At 45.5% G+C, this 21,482-nt stretch overlaps 1 protein-coding gene across 5 annotated transcripts in view; it reads right to left on the reverse strand.

The window, feature by feature from the left end:
* Positions 1-916: 916 nt before the first annotated feature.
* LOC147453654 (intermediate cleaving peptidase 55, mitochondrial-like) overlaps positions 917-21,482 on the reverse strand; it is a 169,049-nt gene continuing 148,483 nt past the window's right edge. For 4 of the 5 annotated variants that reach the window (XM_086515771.1, XM_086515773.1, XM_086515770.1 and 1 more), the window contains 2 exons: positions 1,783-1,837; positions 917-1,687 (listed from right to left, as the gene is read on the reverse strand). In XM_086515771.1, the coding sequence (XP_086371897.1) occupies positions 1,787-1,837 (51 nt within the window). In that variant the 3' untranslated portion in view covers positions 917-1,687; positions 1,783-1,786. Of the gene's footprint in view, positions 1,688-1,782; positions 1,838-21,198; positions 21,413-21,482 lie in introns of all 5 variants that reach the window. The other variant, XM_086515772.1, reaches the window with a different exon arrangement.

The following is a 21,482-nucleotide window of genomic DNA, read 5'->3' on the forward strand; positions in this document are numbered from 1 at the left end:
AGAGAGAGAGAGAGAGAGAGAGCTGTTGCTTGCACTGGAAGAGAGTCGCTGTTGCAGACCATTGGTGCCAAGGTTCTGAAGTCGTAAGTCTTAGTCTGGTCTGTAGCTATTGCCGAGCTGACTTCTACAGAGTTTGGATAGGCTATTTATGCAGTTTGCGAAATTGTGAGTAGCTTGTAAGTGTTGGCAATGTGGGCCGTTAAATGTTCTTTGAGGCAAGCGACCATGATTCTGCCAAGCGACGAGGCTGATTGCGAGAACTGCAGCAGAGAACGAAGTGAGAGGTACCAAATCTAGGTCGTGCATATGCAACCCAGACCCTAGATTGTGAAAAGGAGAAGGCTGTTAGAGAGGAAGATGCAAAGAAAATTCACATAGACAAGCAACACGAGAAACGAGCAACATGGGCAAGAGGACTAAGAAGAGAAAAGTTTAAGACATTGATAAAGAATCTATGAGACAGCCTAAAAGCTCAAGAAGAAGCTAAACCTAAACAACAAGAAGCAAAGGGACGAAAAACTATGGAGGAAAGGATTAGGCTTGCACGAGATGAGGCATAACCTACTGCTCAAAAAACTGCAAGAGATATTTCTAGTGGCTTTAAAAGCCGCGGGGGAGACAAGACACCAGGAAGAGGCTTTAAAAGCACAAACTTGACTAAGAAAAAATAAGGCCAAAGCAAAAGACGCACGACAATCCAAAGAACAAGCCACAAAGAGCGCAAAGGATTAGGCAAAGGACCAAGAAGAAGATGGCAAGAAAGATGAGAAATCACAAGATCAATATTTGGACGGCTGTGGCAGCAGAAGTGACTTTCAAACAACCTTCATTACCAAAATCAGCCCCATTCTCAATTTGACAATCCTAAATACAGAAAAACGGTTTATATAATGATAAAAAATTTGAAGGGAGTGTGTGTTTGATCAACTATTTTAGTATTGATGCATCGACACAAAACCGACACACAGGAAAGTGAGTCTTCAGCCAATGTCTGACTACAGGCAGTCCATAACAATTCACTTTTTTCATTCTATATGTAAATGTGATTTAAAGCATCCAATGAAAATATTGATCAAAAGAAGCCGTGTCAAAATTGGGTAAATTGCAAGCCTGCTGCCTTCTTGGATGTGGTAGCCCTTCTCACACACCGAAGCCCCATTTTCATAACGGAATGGCTTATAGCATGTGGTGCTGATATATGTTCAGATTAAAGAGATCCTTCCTTTCTCGCATTGCCAGAAGTAGTCCTCATAACAAAAATGACAGCTGTTCCATCGTCTAACAGAAACTACCACCCGGCTGGAAAATTTACAAGAACTTTGTGTGCCGTTAATACAGCAGGCAAGATTTGCAATAACTCTCAGTTTCTTTCTATCATATAAGTCGCCGTCTCACTGAGCCATAAAAGCTTGATGCATGGATTCCCAAATTAAATTGCTGGAATCAGTTAACTCTCTCCAAAACTGCCACAAAACAGCTTCCTTTTGTAACTTGTAGCCCAATGACAGACAACCCTGGGAACTTCGTGATAGATTCTTCTGCACGGGGCTGGAGACCACACAACAATGGCAACTAAACTTTAAATCTCCAAAGCAGTAGCTCATCAAAATCTGCAACACCCCTATAGTCCCCAATCGCCGCTCCTCCATGAACAAATATAATGGTTTTTCTTATCAGTGCTGCTATCCTGGAACGAGGAAAAAATGTATGACAGAATGTTAAAAGCATGGACACTACTAAGAAGACCAGGGGCGATAAGAGAATGTTCAAGCGACTCCTTACAAGATTATAGCAAAGCCTCGATTTCACTCAACTCCTTTGGAATGGATGATAAAACCTGCAGCAAATCTCTCTCTCTCTCTCTCTCTCTCTCTCTCTCTCTCTCTCTCTCTCTCTCTCTCTCTCGCAAAGGAGACGTGCACGTGCCTTACACATGAGGGTCTGCGGCATCAAAGACAAAAAAAAATGTTGATGAAGAGGTGAAAGAACTCATTACTATGATGGGGGTCAATGAGCTAACGCATACAAGGGCTTGGAGAGTGGGCAATAAGAAAAGTGGAAGCAAGGGGGAAACCTCAAAGGAAAGGGTACTCATCCTCCGTTTCCCGTCCATGGAAGCTGTAAGGTGCAGCGGAAGTGAATGTTGAACTTTGCTCAAGATGAGTGCTCCGAACTGTGCTCAAGGGTTCCTTTTACTTACGGAAGGGAGAGCCTTCCATTCCTTTAGTGAGAGAGTGCAAGTGATCACAAAAAAAGTGGTAAACACTATGAGTGAAGGTGCTGAGACTGAGAGATAGAGAGAGTACGACACCAGAATGTTGTCAAACCCTCCTCCGAAGGCCCCACTCTCTATGGCGAGAGCGGTCTACTATTGATTGTACAAATCTGATACAAGGTGCTGATGCTGTGAGTCCTAAATGATGCTATGTCGATGTCAACGGAGAGGACGACGATGACGATGCTAAAGCTGAAAATTGAATGCTGCGAATCGGTAACTGTTGCACCAAGTCGAGGGCCTGATTTGCTAACTTGATGGCTGAGAAAAATGCTGCTTCTTAGGGCTGAAAAACGCTGTTTCCTATGCCTGAAAACGCTGGACAGCAGGCTGTAAAAACGCTGGTACAGCAAGGAAAAACGCTCGCTGAATCTGACTGTTTTGCTAGCGTTAGTTGAAGGATCCCAAACGCTGCAACAGGGTGCTTGCTTGAGTTTGCTGGCTGAAGTGGGAGGTTCCAAAACGCCAAGCTGAGGGCTGTGTGTAGAAAACGCTGGGTTCTTGTGGAAGGTTCTTGCTTGAGAAGTCGCGCTAGAGGGCCTGCTGCAAGAGATTGCCTGTGCTCTCCTTGCTTCTTCTGCTCTACTAAGTGACTGCCAGTTTTCATTTATATTAACTTAGCAAGTTTGCCCTACCTAGTTTCCCAACAAAGTCACTTATTAATAATAAGTGAAAAATGGCTAAAATAGGTTTTCTACACTGTAAAATGCTCCCGATGGAATCTGATGGTAATGTTGATGATCATGCTGTGTGTAACCAGAGGATATGTATCTACTTAGATTCTGGACATGCACGGTCTGCGAACAGACTCACAAAAGTGCCAGAACACTTCCTAAGCTAGGCTAGTTGAACCCTTGTCATGAAGTAGCTTGTCCACGTACACGTAGGGTTAGCTGTGCACGTGACAAAAGCAAAGGACTTTTTCAAGAAGAGACCAATTCTTAAGAAGACGGGCATCTTTCTTGGAGATGACCTCACTCTCTCGCAAATTGCTCATATGCAAGAGCTAAAAAGATTTTAGAGCGGCAAGGGAAAAAGGCAAGATTGCTTTTAACCGAGATGGAAGGGTGGTGATATTGGAGTGATGCTCGACATGACGATGCGAGACCTATGGGACCACAGCGTGAAATTGTAATGGGTCACTTCATCTTGATGTAGGGGCATTTGAGGAAAGCTTTACGGGGAGAAACATCATCTTTTACTCAAAAACACACTAGGCATCGGGACAACTTATGCCACATGTGACTGGATATAGGTGGGAGACTACTTGACGACCAAAGATGAGATCAGAGCACAAGAACAGAGGATCAGGAGGAGTAGTTCTACTCAGAGAGGACTTACAGTTGCTTGTTCACATTGTTCGGAGAGATTATCATGCAAGATACATGTGGGTGAGATTGAGGGTTGAGACGGACAGATTCTTGTACCTTGATATATGTTACTTTGCTCCTAGCACATCAATGTATGCCACACCTAGACCACAGTCCCCTTTCTCGGTTTTAGACGAGGACATATGGGAGTTTGTGACATCATTCTTTTGGGGGACTTTAATGTCCTTACGAGAAACCATCAGGCAATTTTTTATGATACCTCAGATGAGATATTGAGAGAGCTAGACACTAGTGTGGACCATGCTCTCTTGACTTTTTCAGTCTCTTTTCAGTACAGTACAGCTCAGGTGTTAGGAGGGAGGACACATACCCGCTATACATTTACACGAGAGACTAACTTTGTTTATACAAAGGAGATATATGGTCGTCTATGCACAACAACCAGGCCAAGACTCTCGATAGAGGAGATCACCACTCTATTTATTGAGACATTGCATTAACAGAGGCATATATCTCCACACACTCAACCTAAACAGAGACGACGTTCTGGGAGCATGCCTCACAACAGTTGGTATGACGAGGAGTGCAGAATATAGCTTCAGAGTGCTCTTCTCCTAGGGGTCATCAATCACAAACAATCTCCGATAGCCTTCTGGCCCCTTGTGCATCGGAATAAGCGAGTGTTTCTAGCTCAGATGGAGCGAGAATATAGGGTAACTACAAGTTTCCCCTACCTCAACTGTAACTAAGTCAGACTTTGTAAATAATTAATTTATTTACGAGAAAAGAATTATCTAATTAGTTGTGTGCACACTAGAATAGACCTAGCAGTTCTAAGGCCTCAGGTGAGCCTAAATGCGGGCTAGAACACCTCAGAGGGACCTTAGCAGAAATTACCCTGAAGCCCTAGTGATTGGGAAATCGGGTCTTCAGAAAGGGGTAAGCAGTAGCCTCAGATTTTAGGCTCAGGAAAAATACGCGCGTCAGTACAAGCACATGAATGAGATGGGATCCTTAGAACAGTGACCCTAAGGCTAATAAAGCTAATAAAGCCTTAGGGTAAGTTTCGTGAAATTAAATTTAACGGTCCGTGCCCGGGCGGGCGGCCGGACAAGTGTGAACAGGTAAAGGCGGTGCAGTGCCCGTGCGGCATTGCGCCGGCAGACTTTTGGTGTTCTCATAAAAGAATCATTGGTAGCAGTTGTTAGTTAGTTGCACATTTTTAATTAATGAGCTAGAAGTTTTTAAAGTCAAAAGTTGAATGGTTTTTAAGTTTTTAAAGTAAGTGTGCCAAGTGGCACACTTACCAATGCAAACTAACTCTCTCTCACTCTCACTCTCACCCTCTCTCTCTTCCTAGCGCCCCCTCTCCCTGATGGCTATTTAGGAGCCCCCCTCCCCCATTTTTCAGGGCTGGCAGTGCACCTTACCCCCCCAATGTGAGCGTGCTCTACGCGGTGGAGCCCTCCATTGAAGCTTGAGAGCAGCCCCTTGCGACATATGTGGTAGCCTTGTGCTCCCATTGTCAAGAACAAGGGATCTCACAGTCATAGACACCTTCTGGTGAAATTTCATCACGAGTAGCTGCCGTAGACGCTCTCTTAGCAGAGTGCGGCTGCTGTAATTCTCTGTTTTCAGCCCCTAATCACCTCGATTAGAGCTGTTTTCAGCAGATCAGCCATAGAAATTCTCTTCTCTCTCCTTATCCTAAGTCCACATCAAGTTTGGCGCGATTCCATCGCGAAGAAGACCTCTGTTTCGGCGTAGGGGTGTGCACAGGTAAGAATTTCAGGTTATGTGCAGAAAATTACAGCAAGCATGTGCGTGTGCATTTTGCTTGTTTCTCTTTTGTGTTCGATGCATGAATGAATGAGCATGAAGGCAACACATAACGGAAGATGGACTCTCCTCTGTGAGAGCTTCCGATGAGCTGTTTCGGAAGATAGACTCTCTTTTCGAGAGCTTCCAACCAGTCTCGCAGAAGAGGGGAAATGCCCTAAGCAGTAAGAAAGTGGAAACACTTTCTCAGTCAGTAGTGAGAACAGAACAGAAGAAAGAATAGAGGACGGGCGTATGCCCCGTTCCTGTGCTTGTAAAGATTCTCCCTTAGTAATAAAGATATTCTCTTTATGGGGGGGGACCAGCCCATCTTCTGGTCCCCAATGAAGTGTCAAGTTTTCTCGCTCCCTCTAATTCTCTTGAGTATTTGAAGTGCAATTAAACGTCAGTTTACGCTTCCGTATTTTTGTGACATCAACCACAAACCCCACGATCCCAATAAATGGTTAAAATATCCTAATAAATATGTAAACTCACTGAAAGTGACCTGGGACACATATTTAGCAGCAGTATTGTAGAAGACTCCAGACTTTCTTCCCGGGAAACCCTAGGAACGGGGGTCCCACCTCATGCCAGCCTACGGGGTGAGCAACACACTGAAGTGCACTGCTGTAAACAGGATGTCTACCTCAAGTACGGCCGGGCACAGCCACAAAACAGACCTCACTCCCTAATCTGCTCCTGGGAGATACTGGAGCTACCATCTGACAAGAATCCAAACTCTAACAAAGAGATGTCTTGGACTGTATCTACTTGAGTTACATAGATACAAAGACAGTCTACTAAGGAAATCTGGGAGACAATCCCAAAGACAAATTACGAATTTCTTCACACCATACACTGGACAATTAGAGGAGCAGGCACCAGTGCAAAGCTCAGCTCATACTCACACTCGTGGTACTCTCATTGATCGAGCATCGGAACTAGGGAGATCGAGACGCCCACGACTGAGGAGAGGAGCTTCACAGCATCGATGGAGATTACAGCAGAGGATTCGAGCCATACTAGCTCGACATCCAGAATACATATGAGGATGGGCTTATCACCCATCATGTCACCCTCTTGTATTAGATACACATTGTATCAGTGATCAAACATACCATACATACACATTTCCAATCAGTAGCACCTCTAGTTTCACTGTAATATCCCCCCTCTTCTTCTGTACCCACACATGTATCAGATTCACGAGTTTGTAACAGTTTGGTCTCATAAGTTATTTTGGCCTTTTCGAAGGTGTTAATATATCATTTCGTCTCTCTCTCTCTCTCTCTCTCTCTCTCTCTCTCTCTCTCTCTCTCTCTCTCTCTCTCTCTCTCTCTCTCTCTCTCTCTCTCTCTCTCTCTCTGTGTGTGTGTGTGTGTGTGTGTGTGTGTGTGTGTGTGTGTGTGTGTGTGTGTGTGTGAGAGAGAGAGAGAGACAAGGCCCCTTCTCCATGGCTTAGGCCGCCACTAACAGACTCACCCGTGGATATGCAGCTTTGGTCATGTTTGAGCAAAGATGTCATCATGTACACTTTCAGGAGCCCCGCACATAGGGGTGGCTATTTGATACATTAGTTACTCTAGCCATAATGTACGCAGTAGCAATGTGGGCACTTGGGTTGACATCGTCAATGGGCACGAATCGAAGGACCACAGGTATATATGATCTCTTGCTTGTTTCGAGGCAAGCACACAGTGCCACACAACATCATCAAGGCAGAGCTTGCTTACCCCCCCCCCAATGGTAGTAGAGGCACTCTTTCAGACGGTCTGCTTTATCTAGAGAGAGCTCCCGGCTGACAAACTCACACGGCGGGCATTTGAGTCGAACATTCAGATAGTAGAGTCTGGACATGACAAAGCTTGGTACATCCACGTCAGAGCATGTTTTGGAGCATATGGCCTTGATCTTGAGAGCTTGCCACCGTTCCAGTATGACCCCGACTCACCCCAGGTCCATACTGCTCCGATAGGATCTCTCGCAGCTATATATCAGAAAGACTTGGATCACATCTCCTCTTCAGTGGAAGATGTCACACTACACATATCATCTCCTTACCATACTCGAGGACGAGTTCATACAACGACCATATGCTATATGGACACCTACATGCCACACAACTCACGGGTGGCGATTAGTCAGCTCAGAGTATCATCACAGAGACTAGAGATAGAGGTGGGGCGAGTTGTCACAAAGTGATGACATGGCTGCCCGCTCTACTGAAAGCCTAACCCTAACTGCTGAAAATCAGAAACCCTAATCTTCTAAAACCCTAACCCTAACTGCAGAAAATCAAAAACCCTGATTTGCTGACGTGGCGGGCTGACACGTGGTAGCTGTACGGATTCTGCATTTTACGGCGTGAATTGCGCCAGCTTTTGATCATTGCTTTTTCTACGCAATTCAGCCAGAGAAGAGAGAGCATCTTTGCTTTATTTTCATTAAAGCATAAAGAGAGAGAGAAAAAGAACCTTTTGCTTTATTTTTACAAAGCTTTTGAGCTTTTAATTTCCAGTTTTTGGGGCTCTGCTTTTGGCATCCCTTGTACCTTTAAATTTGTGAGCAGACCTTTCACAACTCAGAGCATCTGGACGCAGAGTCTAAGTGTAAGCGCCCGCCCGCACTCTTGGTACTTTGAACTCAGATTAATACAAAAAGAAATACCGAAAGGGGCGCAAATCTTTGGGCCCAATATCTCTAGGCACAGAACTCTGCCAGGCCAATGTCGAATAAATTGTAAACCGTGAACTGTTTTGAAGTGGTTATTTGGTGCTGCCACGGTAGATTCTTGACTTGGAGTGTCCAAGTCTGTTACACGAGCTCATGACATTCCCAGGGAGCTCTCAAGTATACAGAGAGGAGGTGGAGAGTGAGGAGCATATTGTTGGCAAATGCAGAGCTAATGATGATATTAGAGGCAGATACGAGTCATTATTCAGAGGGCAGCCTATCCTGCGCGATCATGCACTCTCGAGATCAGAGACAATTGGGGCGCTACTTGCTAGAGATACAAAGGCATAGAAATACACTTCTGTAGTCACATACAGAGATGTGAGGGGGAGAGTCACAGCTTACAGACTTTTTCCAGAGGACCACACCTCCTCCACTGTCACATCCACCAAGGGGAGTGACTCGAGCAGGCTCAGATGAGCTGAGCCAGACGACGTTCGCATGTTACCGGATGCCGGCCCCACGACTCCACCACAAACAGATTGAGGAGATCCAGACTAGAGAGCATCGAGCTGTTGAGGAGAGACGAGCCCGGATGATGGTTCACCCAGCTGCGTTCATCTGAGCAGCCCTTGCTACCAATCCTCCCATGTACCACATTCTACACCCCCCATCAGCAGAGGATGGAGCTAGCTAGCTTGATGTGTCACAAACTGCTGACGAAGCCCTGAAGAAGAGAGCCAACTTGCAGATGTCGGCCGAGGGGCCTAAACCCTAAGAAGAACAAGTAACAGAAGAAGTCCTACCAACTTATGGGGGACCCGTCCGATGGGGCCCCAAGTGACATAAAGGATTAAAATAAAGCAGGACCCACACACACACACTAAAAGTCTTGCGTGGCAGCTAATGACGTGGCAGCTGTACGGAAATACCAGAATTTGCGCTGACATGATGAAGTGTACGGATTTCCGCGTTTTGCGCTGGCTGCTGACGTTGTTGTTGTACAGAATTCCATGATTTACGTTGGCAGCCTTTTTGGCATTGCTTTTGGACTAGACCTTTAAAGTTTTGAAGGCTTTTCACTGTAGCTGCTTTTTAGGCCAAGGGCCTTTAAATATGTGCTCAGGGCTCATTCTCTGGCATGCTTCCTGGAGAAGATGCAGAGTCTGGAGTACCGGCTTGTACAGTGTTGATGCAATATAAAGACATACCGAAAGGGGCGCCAAGGTTTGGGGCCAATACTCTCTGGGGTGGAATACCGCCACTCTGTGTTGCGTGTCATCTCTCTCTCTCAGTTCAATTGTTATTGAAGTGCTAAAAGTCTATTCAGTCTATTCTATTCTATTGGCACGTGGTGCCCGTGTTGTAACAGTGGTATCAGAGCATCAGGCGTGTGCTTTTTTGAAAGCATACCGGTCCTACCAAAGAGCAGACAGAGCAAGATTGTACTTCCAAAGCTTATTAGCCACTCCCACCCTTAGTTCATCGTGCATTGGGCGCACTCCCGTCTTCACCGCTCATGTCTTACAGGGCATAAGCAAAAAAGATGACTTGCAAGAGAAGGATCCAAGATTTGTTTCGAGTCACTATTTTTCTCAAAAGCAGTGTCATGCAGATGTTGATGTCTATAGCTACCAAGCCGCACACTTCCAAGGACTTGGCAAGCTTTCAAGAAAAAATTTGCCCGAAGTTATATGGTTTCTGACATCTTCCTTCGGAATGCAACTTCTAGGTGAGTTGGGTATCCTAGAAATGCTTTCCATGGAAACCCTAGCAGATTATAACTTGAAATTTCTCGACATCTCCTAGTAGATGTCTCTTCACGACCAGATGACCTTGGAGGTTTAGTGCGATTGCTATCTTGGGACTACCATCGCCGCCAAAGAAACATTGTTTGTCAAAGAGCTGATGGACCATGCTGTGCTCGGCTACGACACTATGGAATGAACCTAACCCTAATTTTTTGGTGCAGGTTTCACGATGGAAAGTCAATCGATTTTTCGAGCTCGATTGATGTCAAGATTGTTTTTTAAGTTTGAAATCTGTTTGAGAACTTGTTTGGTGATCCTATTTGGAATTTGTTTGAAATGGATGGTATTTGTTTTGAACCTATCTTGGTGCCGATTTAAATTGTTTGACTCTGGTTTGCATACTGGTTTCAATGATTGGTAATTTCACTCTCGAGTGGAGTAGTGAGAAATAAGGTTTGAGAATGCTTGTTCATACTCATGGCCCAAACCCTTGTGATTGTTTGCGGGGGGAGTATTGAATGATTCAAAAGTGTTGTTTTTACTCATGGCCCAGACCCTTGTGGGTACTTACGGGGGGAGTATTGTTGTTGTGACTCCCGGCCCGGACCTGGATGGTTATGCGGGAGGAGTATTAAGAAGTCTGAGCAATGGTTACTCTTAGCACCTCCAAATGACGTAGGCTACGGTTTGGGGGGCGTTTGGTTGTAAAAGGCCTCTATATCTCATGGCCCGGACCTTTTTAGGTTATTTGCGGGAGGAGTGATGAGGGAGTCGTTGAACAGCTCATGGCCCGGACCTGGATGGTTATTTGCGGGGAGTGTTCATCGGTGGCTTTATGCTTCTATGTCTTGTAACATGCATATGTGAGCATTTGTGTTGCATTGTGATGTGCCAACCACTGAATATTCCTAATTGGATGAGATTGCCTGGGTATGTAATTTTAGTGCATCAAGACACCCGGGAAGATCAGTACGGTCTGGGTGTGATGGCTAATTTTACTACGCCGGAATATCAAGAGTTCCCAAATGGACGAAATCAGAAGCTAACTCCTTGATCAGAAGAGCCAAAAGGAGAAGCTAACTCCTTGATCAAAAGAGCCGAAAGGAGAAGCTAACTCCTTAATAAAAAGAGCAAACTGATTGACCCTCGGAAATTTTTGAGCTAACTTCAGTTGTTCTGCAGATATTCTGTAGTCGCGGAGGATTACTCTCTTTCAAGAAGGGGAGATGTCACAAACTGATGACATGTGAAAGCCCTGAAGAAGGGAGCCAACTTGCAGATGTCGACCGAGGGGCCTAAACCCTAAGAAGAACAAGTAACAAAAGAAGAAGTCCTACCAACACATGGGGACCCCGTCCGATGGGGCCCCAAGTGACATAAAGGATTAAAAAAAAGCAGGACCCACACACACACACATTGAAAGTCTTGTGTGGCTAATGACGTGGCAGCTGTACGGAAATTCCAAAAATTTCGCTGACATGATGACATGGCAGACTACGGATTTCCGTGTTTTGCACTGGCTGTTGACGTTGTTGTACGGAATTCCATGATTTACGCTGGCAGCTTTTTTGGCATTGCTTTTGGACCAGAAGCTTTTGAGTTTTGAAGGCTTTTCACTGTAACTGGTTTTTAGGCCAAGGGCCTTTAAATATGTGCTCAGGGCTCATTCTCTGGCATGCTTCCTGGAGAAGGTGCAAAGTCTGGAGTACCGGCTTGTACAATGTTGATGCAATATAAAGAAATACCGAAAGGGGGCCAAGGTTTGGGGCCAATACTCTCTGGGGTGGAATTGTGCCACTCCGCGTCGCGTGTCGTCTCTCTCTTTCTCAGTTCAGTTGTTATTGAAGTGTTGAAAGTCTATTCAGTTTGTTCTATTCTATTGGCACGTGGTGCCCGTCTTGCGACATGATGCATCTGCATGGTTGCACTACCCAAAGCATATAGACATGCACACATCCCTAGTACTAGAGCTCCATCCCCCCCCCCCCCCCCCCCCCCCCCCTCCGGCCCATAGATCCCATCATACACCAAGGTTTCCTCTCTATTTTGTACCAGTTTGGATTGCTCTATCTTTTCCGATAGATAGAAGACATACACATATGTACACCTAATTCGTCTCATAGGCCGACTTCGGCCTCACATAGACATTAAAATCTCTCTCTCTCTCTCTCTCTCTCTCTCTCTCTCTCTCTCTCTCTCTCTCTCTCTCTCTCTCTCTCTCTCTCTCTCTCTCTCTCTCTCTCTCTCTCTGAATCTATAAGTTAGTGAGGACTTCTTCTTCTTCTGCTACTTTTGCTAGGGTTTAGACCGCTCGGCAGGGATCTGTAGGTTGGCTAGGGTTTAGGCTCAGGGAGTCCCCACGAGAAAAGGACTCCTTTCTATGTCAACAAATGCAAAGGGGTAAGCAACCTCTGCAAACTTTCTGATGAAGCGTCGGTAGTAAGAATCAAAAGTCCAAGAAGCTTCCAACTTCCTGGACATTCTTCAAATGGGGCCAATCACGGATAGTCTCTATCTTGGCTGGGTCCATCTGCACTCTTGCTATTGAGACAATGTGTCCCAGAAAATGTATCTCTGGGCTCGGCTCACATGGTAAGGTGGTTCGGTGGTGTGGTTCCAGGTTTCAGATCAATGGTATGATCTTTTTTTTTTCCGAGAAAAAGATCCTTCTATTAGTTAATGAAAGCTACCCATAGGGCTACATCCACCTCTGCAAGAGAGGGCTACAACAAACATGATGGGGAGACTCTCCCAATGAAAAAACAGCATATATACAATGGGGCTAAATCAAGAGATGGGAGGAGGGAAAAGCCACACAGGTGGACAATAGTGCCATCTGAGCACCCCCTGGACCATGGAGTAAAACGGCCCAGGGCGCCAGAGACGAAGGAAAGCCTCGCGGCGCTCCCGCATGCGGTCGGACCTGCCCTGTAGTCCCTCAAGCTGTCCTCTGAGAGTGTGGATCAGCTCTAGCCAAAAGTCACGAACAGTCTCCGCTGGTGGTACAGGGCGAGCCTCAAAGATGCGGAAACAACGGGCCCGCCAGATGAACCAGAGAGCTAGGCCGCTCATGAGCTCCCAACACTCCGCTCTCTCACTGCTCCACTCCTGTGGAGTAAGGTCTGTAGCAGGCTGGAGTGTAGGTCGACCCCCTTGTATCACTATCATCCTGCTGGTGGAAGATAGCTCAAACTGAAGTGCCGGGCCCGTGAGGGTGGACCAAGCCGCCGCCCCCCAAGTGTACTGTCGAGCCGTGGAGAGGGCAGGCATCAGCCGAAGAACTCGTAGCCACACCTGCTGGGCCGAGGGGCAGTCCCAAAGACAGTGTCGCTGACTCTCCACCAACTGGTCACAGGCTGTACATGCGGCCGAGAGACCACTATGTACAAGCCAGCTCCCTACTGCTGTGGCTCTGTGTGCAACCAACCACTGGAACAAGGTGACGCGCCTCAGCTGTCTGGAGTCCCACAGCCTCTGCCAAAAAGCTGCCAAGAACTCAACTGTGAGACCCTCCTCCTGCCAATGACGTGTTGTAGCGGGGCGGGCCTCTCTCTGTGATGCAAGTATACGTCGTCCAAGCCGAACAGTGTACTGAAAGAAAGGGACCCCTGGGCGGTCTGCAGAAGAGAATGGGTCCCTCCATAGCCACTCACCAGGATCCCACTGTACTCGTGCCAGTGGACAGCACTCCCAAGCCCATAGCCTCCAGTGTCCAGTCTCAAGAGCTGTTGGGTCAGGGTCTATGACGCAAGTCCTCCCACACATGCCCACAACTCGGATCCTCTGGAAACAACACTCTGCTACCTGCGGGGCCTCGACTGCAACTCTCTGTAATCGTCCCCCACCCTGAAGCTCGAAGAACAGGGCTGGGACAGTCTCTGAGCAAGCCCTGACTGAAATGAGAACCTCCAGTCGTGTGAAGGCTCCCATCCACCGGGGTGCTACTGGCTCGAGAGGCGTGAGCCAATCAGTTGGAACTGACTCTGAGATATCCTGACACATGCTCTGAACCCCTCTCAGGCCCTGTAGCTGGACAACCTGCACCTCCTCTGACAAACCTATGAACTCTAGCCAGTCACCTAGAGAGCGCGCTGGACCTATTGCCATGGGACCCCAAGAAACATGAGGCCTACTCCCGACCAAGTGGCCTCTCTGAGTGCTAACCATGGGGTTCCAGACAGCAATAGCTCCCAAGAACGAAGCAAACTCACAGCGAATCGGTCCTCCAGTCCCCGAGTGGCAGAATCGCTCACAGGCTGACACGTCGCCCAGTTTCCGAGTTTGGCCTTTCCCTGGTAAAAATATCTCAACTGGTGCGTCAAATGACTTGGCAGCAGAGCAATAAAATGTTCCCCTTGTCATTCCAGAGCTAATGACACGAACACATTTTCCGATCAAAAATAGCAGTTCCCTAAATTTTAGGAGATGCTTCCATGGCGTCCCTATCGGTCTCCTGACCATCATTGAAGACTACCATTTGACCAACATCTACAATGTGGGTTAATTTACTCGCCCCTTTCAACTTATAAAGTTGCAGTGAGTTGACGAGTGGCCCAAATTGCAGTTTGGCGCACACGAGCTTCCATACTCATCAGAATTCAGAGCTAACTGGCCCGGGCAGTCCTTGTCTGACCGACCTAGATCCCCGATGTGAGAAACCCATTTGGCTGCAGCCGTTTCACACTGACCATGCAATGTCCACTTGCACCTTTTCAAGGGTTTTGGGACAAACAAGTAAAAAATAAAATAAAGATATATCTAATACTTATTTACGGAAGGCAACAAGAAAAATACATCTCCTGGTGACACCGTGTCGTCTCTTTCTCTCAATTTTGTTCCGTTCTTTCAGTTTCTCTCGCATGTGTTGCATTAGATCTTTGGCTTGGGTGTCCAATCTATTACATGCCTCCTGAAAAAGCAATGTTGACTTGCTAAATAGAAGATAGGTAAGTAACCTTGTGAAACGGGCATGTAGCCTCACTAGAGGGCGGTAACTTTGACTTTCATCCAATCTTTACGTTGATTAACTTTACCTGCAGTTTACAACACAAAGCAATTGCACAAATAAACTTGTGGCTGGAATTCAACACTTCAGGACACTTCACAACGTGGTAGCTAGAGCGCTCCTTGAGGCCCCAAAGACTAGCGTCCCTTTCAGTATTTCTTTATTCTTATTGCAAATAAACGACCCGAACACTTTCACCTATCTCCCACCAAGCTTTCCAAACCTGTCAAGGGCTGTAATTGCAGGTTTTTGACCCAATTTCGGCAACATAACAACGCCAAAACCCCTCTAGGTCAAAAATTCACGTCTATTACACTTCCCCTTGCCTTTTGGAAGCTTTTCGGTGAGCTGCAGGTCAATTTCAGCATGCTGTAATTCGCTGTTTTGGTCACTACCCGGTGCCCAAAACCCTGCAACTCCCTTGGTGTTACCTTGCAATTTAGGTGCAAAACTTTGAACCTGAAAATAAACACAACAGGCTGTAATTTTTTGTTTTGGATCGTTTTTTAGCGGAGCAAACACGTCTCTGCGCGTCTCAAGAGCTCCCACACGGAATGGAATAGTTCCCCTGAAAATTGGACGAGTTTGAAAACTTCGTCCTTGCAATCCTTCGCAATGGAACTATGCGTACTTGTGGGGATTAGCAATTAGCTAATCCGATTCCTGTATAGAAGGCTCTTGCCTTGGCAAACGCGCATAGAACCCACAAAATTGTACATGGTCATCTTAGAAGCCCAACTAGTGGGGCATTACCATATGTGCAAAGGGGAGAGAGAGATGCACGAGAGCAAATCATCGCGCTACATGAGACAAGGGAGAAGGCAAGCTTTCCATTAAAGCTGTGATCACCTGCACCCACTACTCACACACACACACTGTAGTCACTTATGAACAAGAATCAACCCCCTCTTCAAATTTGGGCGCCCCCTCTTGGGATGAGCATCTGGAGTGTGTGTGTTGGCCTACAGATTGCTCTCCTACTGCCATGTGTCCATTTTACTCCTTTTGGTTTAATTTCCTAGTACCCACCGACTTAAAGTCCTCCCGAGGGGCCTATATGACTTTAATTGAGCCTAGCCACCATTTTACTATTCAGATTTTAAAGCCGATCGGCCCAACCATCTCAAGGCGAACTGGCCCTTACTGCTACGGGTGAAACTTTCGGTCATATGCTGTTTCACACTGGCCATACAATGTGTGGCCATTTGTGACTTCAAAAAAAGGGTCCCAAACATTAAATAAAAATTGTGTGGCCATTTATAACTTCATAAAGAGGGTCCTAAAAATTAAATAAAAATTGTGTGGCCATTTATAACTTCAAAAAGAGGGTCCCAAAAATTAAATAAAAATCAAGGGAAGGAAACCAACAAATAAAGTTAGTAGTTGTCACAGTCTCGTGACATATCCCCCTCTTGAAATCACAAACATCCTCGATTGCATGCCAAACATACATGCCATAGATGATTTAGTGTGATTAGCACAGTTTTAGCATCACATATATCCAAAAGAAAGGTCATGAGACAGATGCAAATGACTTAATGAAACCTTTATACTTTTGCCATTTTAACCAATCATAGAAGTGAGCATTATACCTTTAACACTTATCAAACAATGTACACTTCTATTGCACTAAATCCGTATGTACATATGATGTGCTAGCTCCGGCATCACCCCTCTTTCGATCACGTTGCATACGTGGATTGTAAACCAAAGGCTTCATGCTAAAGCTGCAATACATTTGGTGATTCTAACAGTTCACTCTCTTCCATCCAATTTGCATCCATAGGTGGATAGTCTTTGAACTTCACCAAATAACATCTTGCAACTTTTCCCTTAACTTTTCTTTCTTTATGTGCCACAATCTACTCAAGTACCAAGATCTCATCAAGTTCCTAAACTTCACGTTAATCTTCATATGGCACTGGACCAAAAATGACAACCTAAAATCTGGTAAAACAGTTACTAGATCGGAAGTTATTTTTGTCCTTCAAGAGATTAAAAGTTGAAATCTCTCTTTGTGTCCATTTGAAAGTGACCCTTCTTTTGCAAAGCATGTAGAGGTGAAGCAATCTCCGCAAAGTTTCGTATGCATCTTCTGTAGTAAGAACACAGTCCCAAGAAGTTACGGACATATCTTCAAATCTAGCCATGTCTTGATTGCTTCGACCTTGGCAAGATCCATTCGGACACCATCCTTTCACACTATGTGGCCTAAAAAGTGGATCTTTTCCAAAAAAGAAATCACTTTTCTTGGGATTGATGAGCAACTTGTGACTGCATAGCTCTTCAAACACAAGTGACGCCTATGCTTCCCTTCATTCCTCAAATAGACTATCATGTCATCAGAAAATGTGCCAACAAACTTTTGATGTGGACAGAAGAGCCGTCCATCATCCTATTGAACATAGCAGGAGCATTTGTCAGACCAAATGGCATCACTAAGAATTCCTATGGACCAAATGTCGTCCTAAACGTAGTCTTGTGCACATCCTTTGGCCTAAGACAAATCTGATGGTATCCACTCTTAAGGTCTATCCTGCTGAAAATTGTCACACCTTTTAAATAATCCAGAACATCATCAATCCTTGGACTAGGAAACCTACTCTTGATGGTGTTCTTATTCAACGCATGGTAGTCAATACACATGCACCAAGAGCCATCCTTCTTCTGCATTAGAAGCACTGGGGAGCAAAATGTTAGAGTTTTGTATCCCTATCCGGTGGTAGCTCCAATATCTCTGAGGAGCAGATTAGGGAGCGAGAGTTGTTTTGTGGTTGTGCCTGGCCGTACTTGATGTAGACGTACCTGTTCACAGCAGTGCACTTCACTGTGTTGCTCACCCAATAGGCTGGCATGATTTGCCACTTGATGAGCCCTCTTCTCCTACCCCTGTCCCTCAGGCTTCCAAGGAGCATGCACCCATGACAATGATTGTCATCATAGTGCCGAGTTAGAGCCAGATATACCAATAGCTCCTCCCACGGGAAGCAAGACCGACAAGTTGCCGAAGTGGCTATTGGAGACTTTGCGAGATTCAGCAACTTCAGGTTTTACACCGATTGACGTGAAGCCGGTACTACACGGCGATCTCAACGACTTCGTGTTGCCAAGGTTTACTACAGGTGAACTATGCTTTGATGTCTACAGTGATCAAGGACAAAGACAAAATTGGAAGTTGGCTATGCAGAAAGAACTTGATTCCATCAAGAAGAACAATACTTGGGTGTTGGTTTTGTGGCCTACCAAGCGGAAAGTGATTGTTGTCAAATGGGTCTACAAGACTAAGTACAAATTTGATGGTCCTTTGGACAAGCACAAGGCAAGACTAGTTACCAAAGGCTTTTCCCAAAACCCAATGTAGACCACGAGGAGACCTTTGCACCGACTGCATGGATAGCAACCATACAGATTGTTTTTGCCCTTTGTCACAAACTGGTGACGTGGCAAGTCCCTCGGACAAACACATACACACACACACGCTCATTGTTGACGTGGCAGTACGGACAGGTGCTGATGTGGCAGTACGAACGGCAGTACGGATCTCCGCATATCGCGCTGACATGGCAACGTGGCTGATGTACGGATTTCTGCAGATCGCACTGACGCTTTTTCAGGGCAGATTTTTGGATCAATTGCTTTTGGAACAAATTGCTTTAAGGGATTATTTGCTTTTGAGTTTAATTGCTTTTGGGGGTTCTACTTTTGGCATCCCTTGTAAGAATAAACGAGCCCTAAGGGCCTCACTCTTCAGAGCATCTAGACGTAGAGTCTGAGAGTAGAGGACCCTGCGGGAGTTGTACTTTGAAGTTTGCTCAAAGATTAATATAAAAGAAATTCCGAAAGGGGCGCCAGTCTTTGGGGCCAATCTCTCTAGGCACGGAACTACGCTAGGCCGTGTCGACCAAATTGAACTCTGATTTTGAAGTTGTGAAGTATTTTAAGTGATTCTTTCTCGTGTCACGACAAAATCTAGACTTGGGGTGCCCAAGTTTGTTACAGTGGTATCAGAGCACGGCCGATTTCTCTTCTATCGGGAAATCTGATCCTTTTCTCGCGACACTTATGGATATTAACAGAAATCAATCGACTTCTTCTGCATCTAGGAATGCGGTAGGAGATCGCGGAGAAGATTCTCATGAGCAGTCAGAAGAGCACGACCCACCTCGGCCTACTCAAGCTAAGATTGAAGAGATGGAACGTCGAAAACTCTTGACGAGGCAACGAAGCAGATAATTAAATTTGCTAAGGATCCCAAATTTGACCCAGCAGGCGATGACTGAAGTGCATACTCGGTGTCCGAAAACCACCCAGCCACCAATCAAACCGGCGATCAAGAAGCCTCCTACTCCGAGAATGTTTACTGAAGAAGAACTCCATGATGCGGTCCAGGCCCAAATCAATCAACTTCTGGATACGAAGAAGCGACGGAAAAGCAACTGAAGCAACGTAACAAGGGAACTAACTTCCCCGGTTACTTGGGTCAAAAATCCACTTTTGAAACACCAAAAAGCAGAAGAAGCGAAGAAGCGTGTACGCTTCGAAGGATTGCCCTGTTCGTCCTCATCTTCTGATAGCTCGGACACCTCACCTTCTTTTGACTCAAGTAATGAGGACAAGAAAGGCAAAAAACGACGGAAAGATCACACGTTTCATGCAAAAAGAAATCATTTTTACAGAGCCAATCAATATGATTTCTTCGACGACAAGGGCAAAAAGCCCAAAGAAATCAAAGAGGGAGGACAGGCAGTAAAGAGTTTGAGCACTTTTCAGGGTTTCGAGATGCCCCCAAGGCTTTAGCCTTTGTCCAACGATTTGACATAGCATTTCCTGGAGGCCTCTATACAGAGCACTCCAAGATCAGACGGGCGGCATCCTTTCTAAAAGAACATGGTGGTCCACTCTGCTGTTAAGGAAACAAGCGCCGACAATGTGGTTGAAATTTAAGAAACTCTTTATTTCTTCATGGCTCACACAAAAATACGAACGAGATGTGATTACTGACTGGAACCATGTTCTGATGGTCAAGAGAGAATCTTTGGATTCTTACTGTGAAAGATTCTGGGAAATTTTTCTACCTGTTTCATCCTTTAAGAAGATCAAATTGAAGGAGCATATTAAACTGTTTTGTTGTGGGCTTCTCAAAGAAATTCGAGACTATTGTCTCGAAAAGAAGTCTGAGTCTATACAACAGCCGATGGGACACGCGAAGCAGGGATTTGCTATACATTCGGGTGAATTGACTTACCCATTAGATGAACCTTTAACAAGTCATAGCGGAAACAATCCACGAAGAGGTAGACGACCTTCACTGACAGAAGACCAAAGAGATGAATATTTCAAAGCAGGGAAGTGTTTTAAATGTGGAGAACAAGGACATATCGCTACAAGGTGTCCCAAAAGGGCACAAGAATCAGAATGACTGGCAAGCAGGACGAGGTGATACTCGTTCCAGAACAACTTTTTGAATTAGCATTATTTTGCTTTATGAATTTATGAAACAAGACTTTTTGGAAGATGATTAATAAAACTAATGTTTTATGAAAGAATTTGTTAATTTTGGAAAATGAGCAGGATAAAGAATGAGATGGAGCAGTGACAGCCCTTGAATGAACGTAATAACGAATCCTGATTTGGGACTGATTCAATGGAATGAATGATTAGACCACTTTGTTCAGAATGAACTTAGTGATAATCTGGGATCCCCGGAAATGATTCTCGCACATGACAATGCTTGAGGCGACAGATTCTCACACAGGACAGTGCTTGAGGTGAAAGATTTCTCGCACACAACAGTGCTTGAGGCGAATGACTACTTGCACACGCCAGTGCTTGAGTCGGGGGGAAAAAAAAATCTCTATAGACATGATCGCAATATGGGATTAGTTAACCCGACATCAATGAAGTCCGGAATGGATCTAGATGTGGTTACTAAATAAGTTGTTGGCAATCATGGTCTGAGATTTGGAATGTATGTTTCTGTGATTGATTGTCATGTGATGTCATGTGCGGTGATGTGACTGTCGTCTTGGTACATGTGCTAGATGTGTCGTGTCTAGTCCGTCGGTACTAACAATCAGTGTTGGAAACTAGCTGGTTCTCTCATTTGGATAACACCCGATTTGATGTCAGTTTGCCGGTGGGTCTTCTCCATTCTTTCATGCAGGACCCCACCAAGTCACATTTGGAGCAGGCTCTTCGGACCCTATGGTATTTGAAGGCGATCAAGTCACTAGGAATTCACTATGCAGATGGAGGTACAGACTAGCAGGTCATTCTACGAGGATGAAGTGACTCGGATTGGGATGGAAATCTAGATGGACGACCGTCGACTACTGGTTATACCTTTTCTTTTGGTTCGAGAGATGTCACAGGCTTGGGCACCCCAAGTCGAGAATCTGGCACGATACACAGAGAATCACTTAAAATAATTCACAACTTTAAAACTTGAGTCGACACGGCCCGGCGTAGTTCCATGCCCAGAGGTATTGGCCCCAAAACCTGGCGCCCCACTTTCAGACTCTGCGTCGAAATGCTCTGATGCCCCAAAAGCTTCTAACTGAAAAGCAAATAATCCCAAAAGCAATTGGTCAAAAATCTACCGACAACAGCAACCAACGCAATATGCG

This window comes from Adiantum capillus-veneris, chromosome 7 (assembly GCF_014529385.1).
Source record: "Adiantum capillus-veneris isolate H3 chromosome 7, ASM1452938v2, whole genome shotgun sequence".
NCBI classification, from domain to species: domain Eukaryota; kingdom Viridiplantae; phylum Streptophyta; class Polypodiopsida; order Polypodiales; family Pteridaceae; genus Adiantum; species Adiantum capillus-veneris.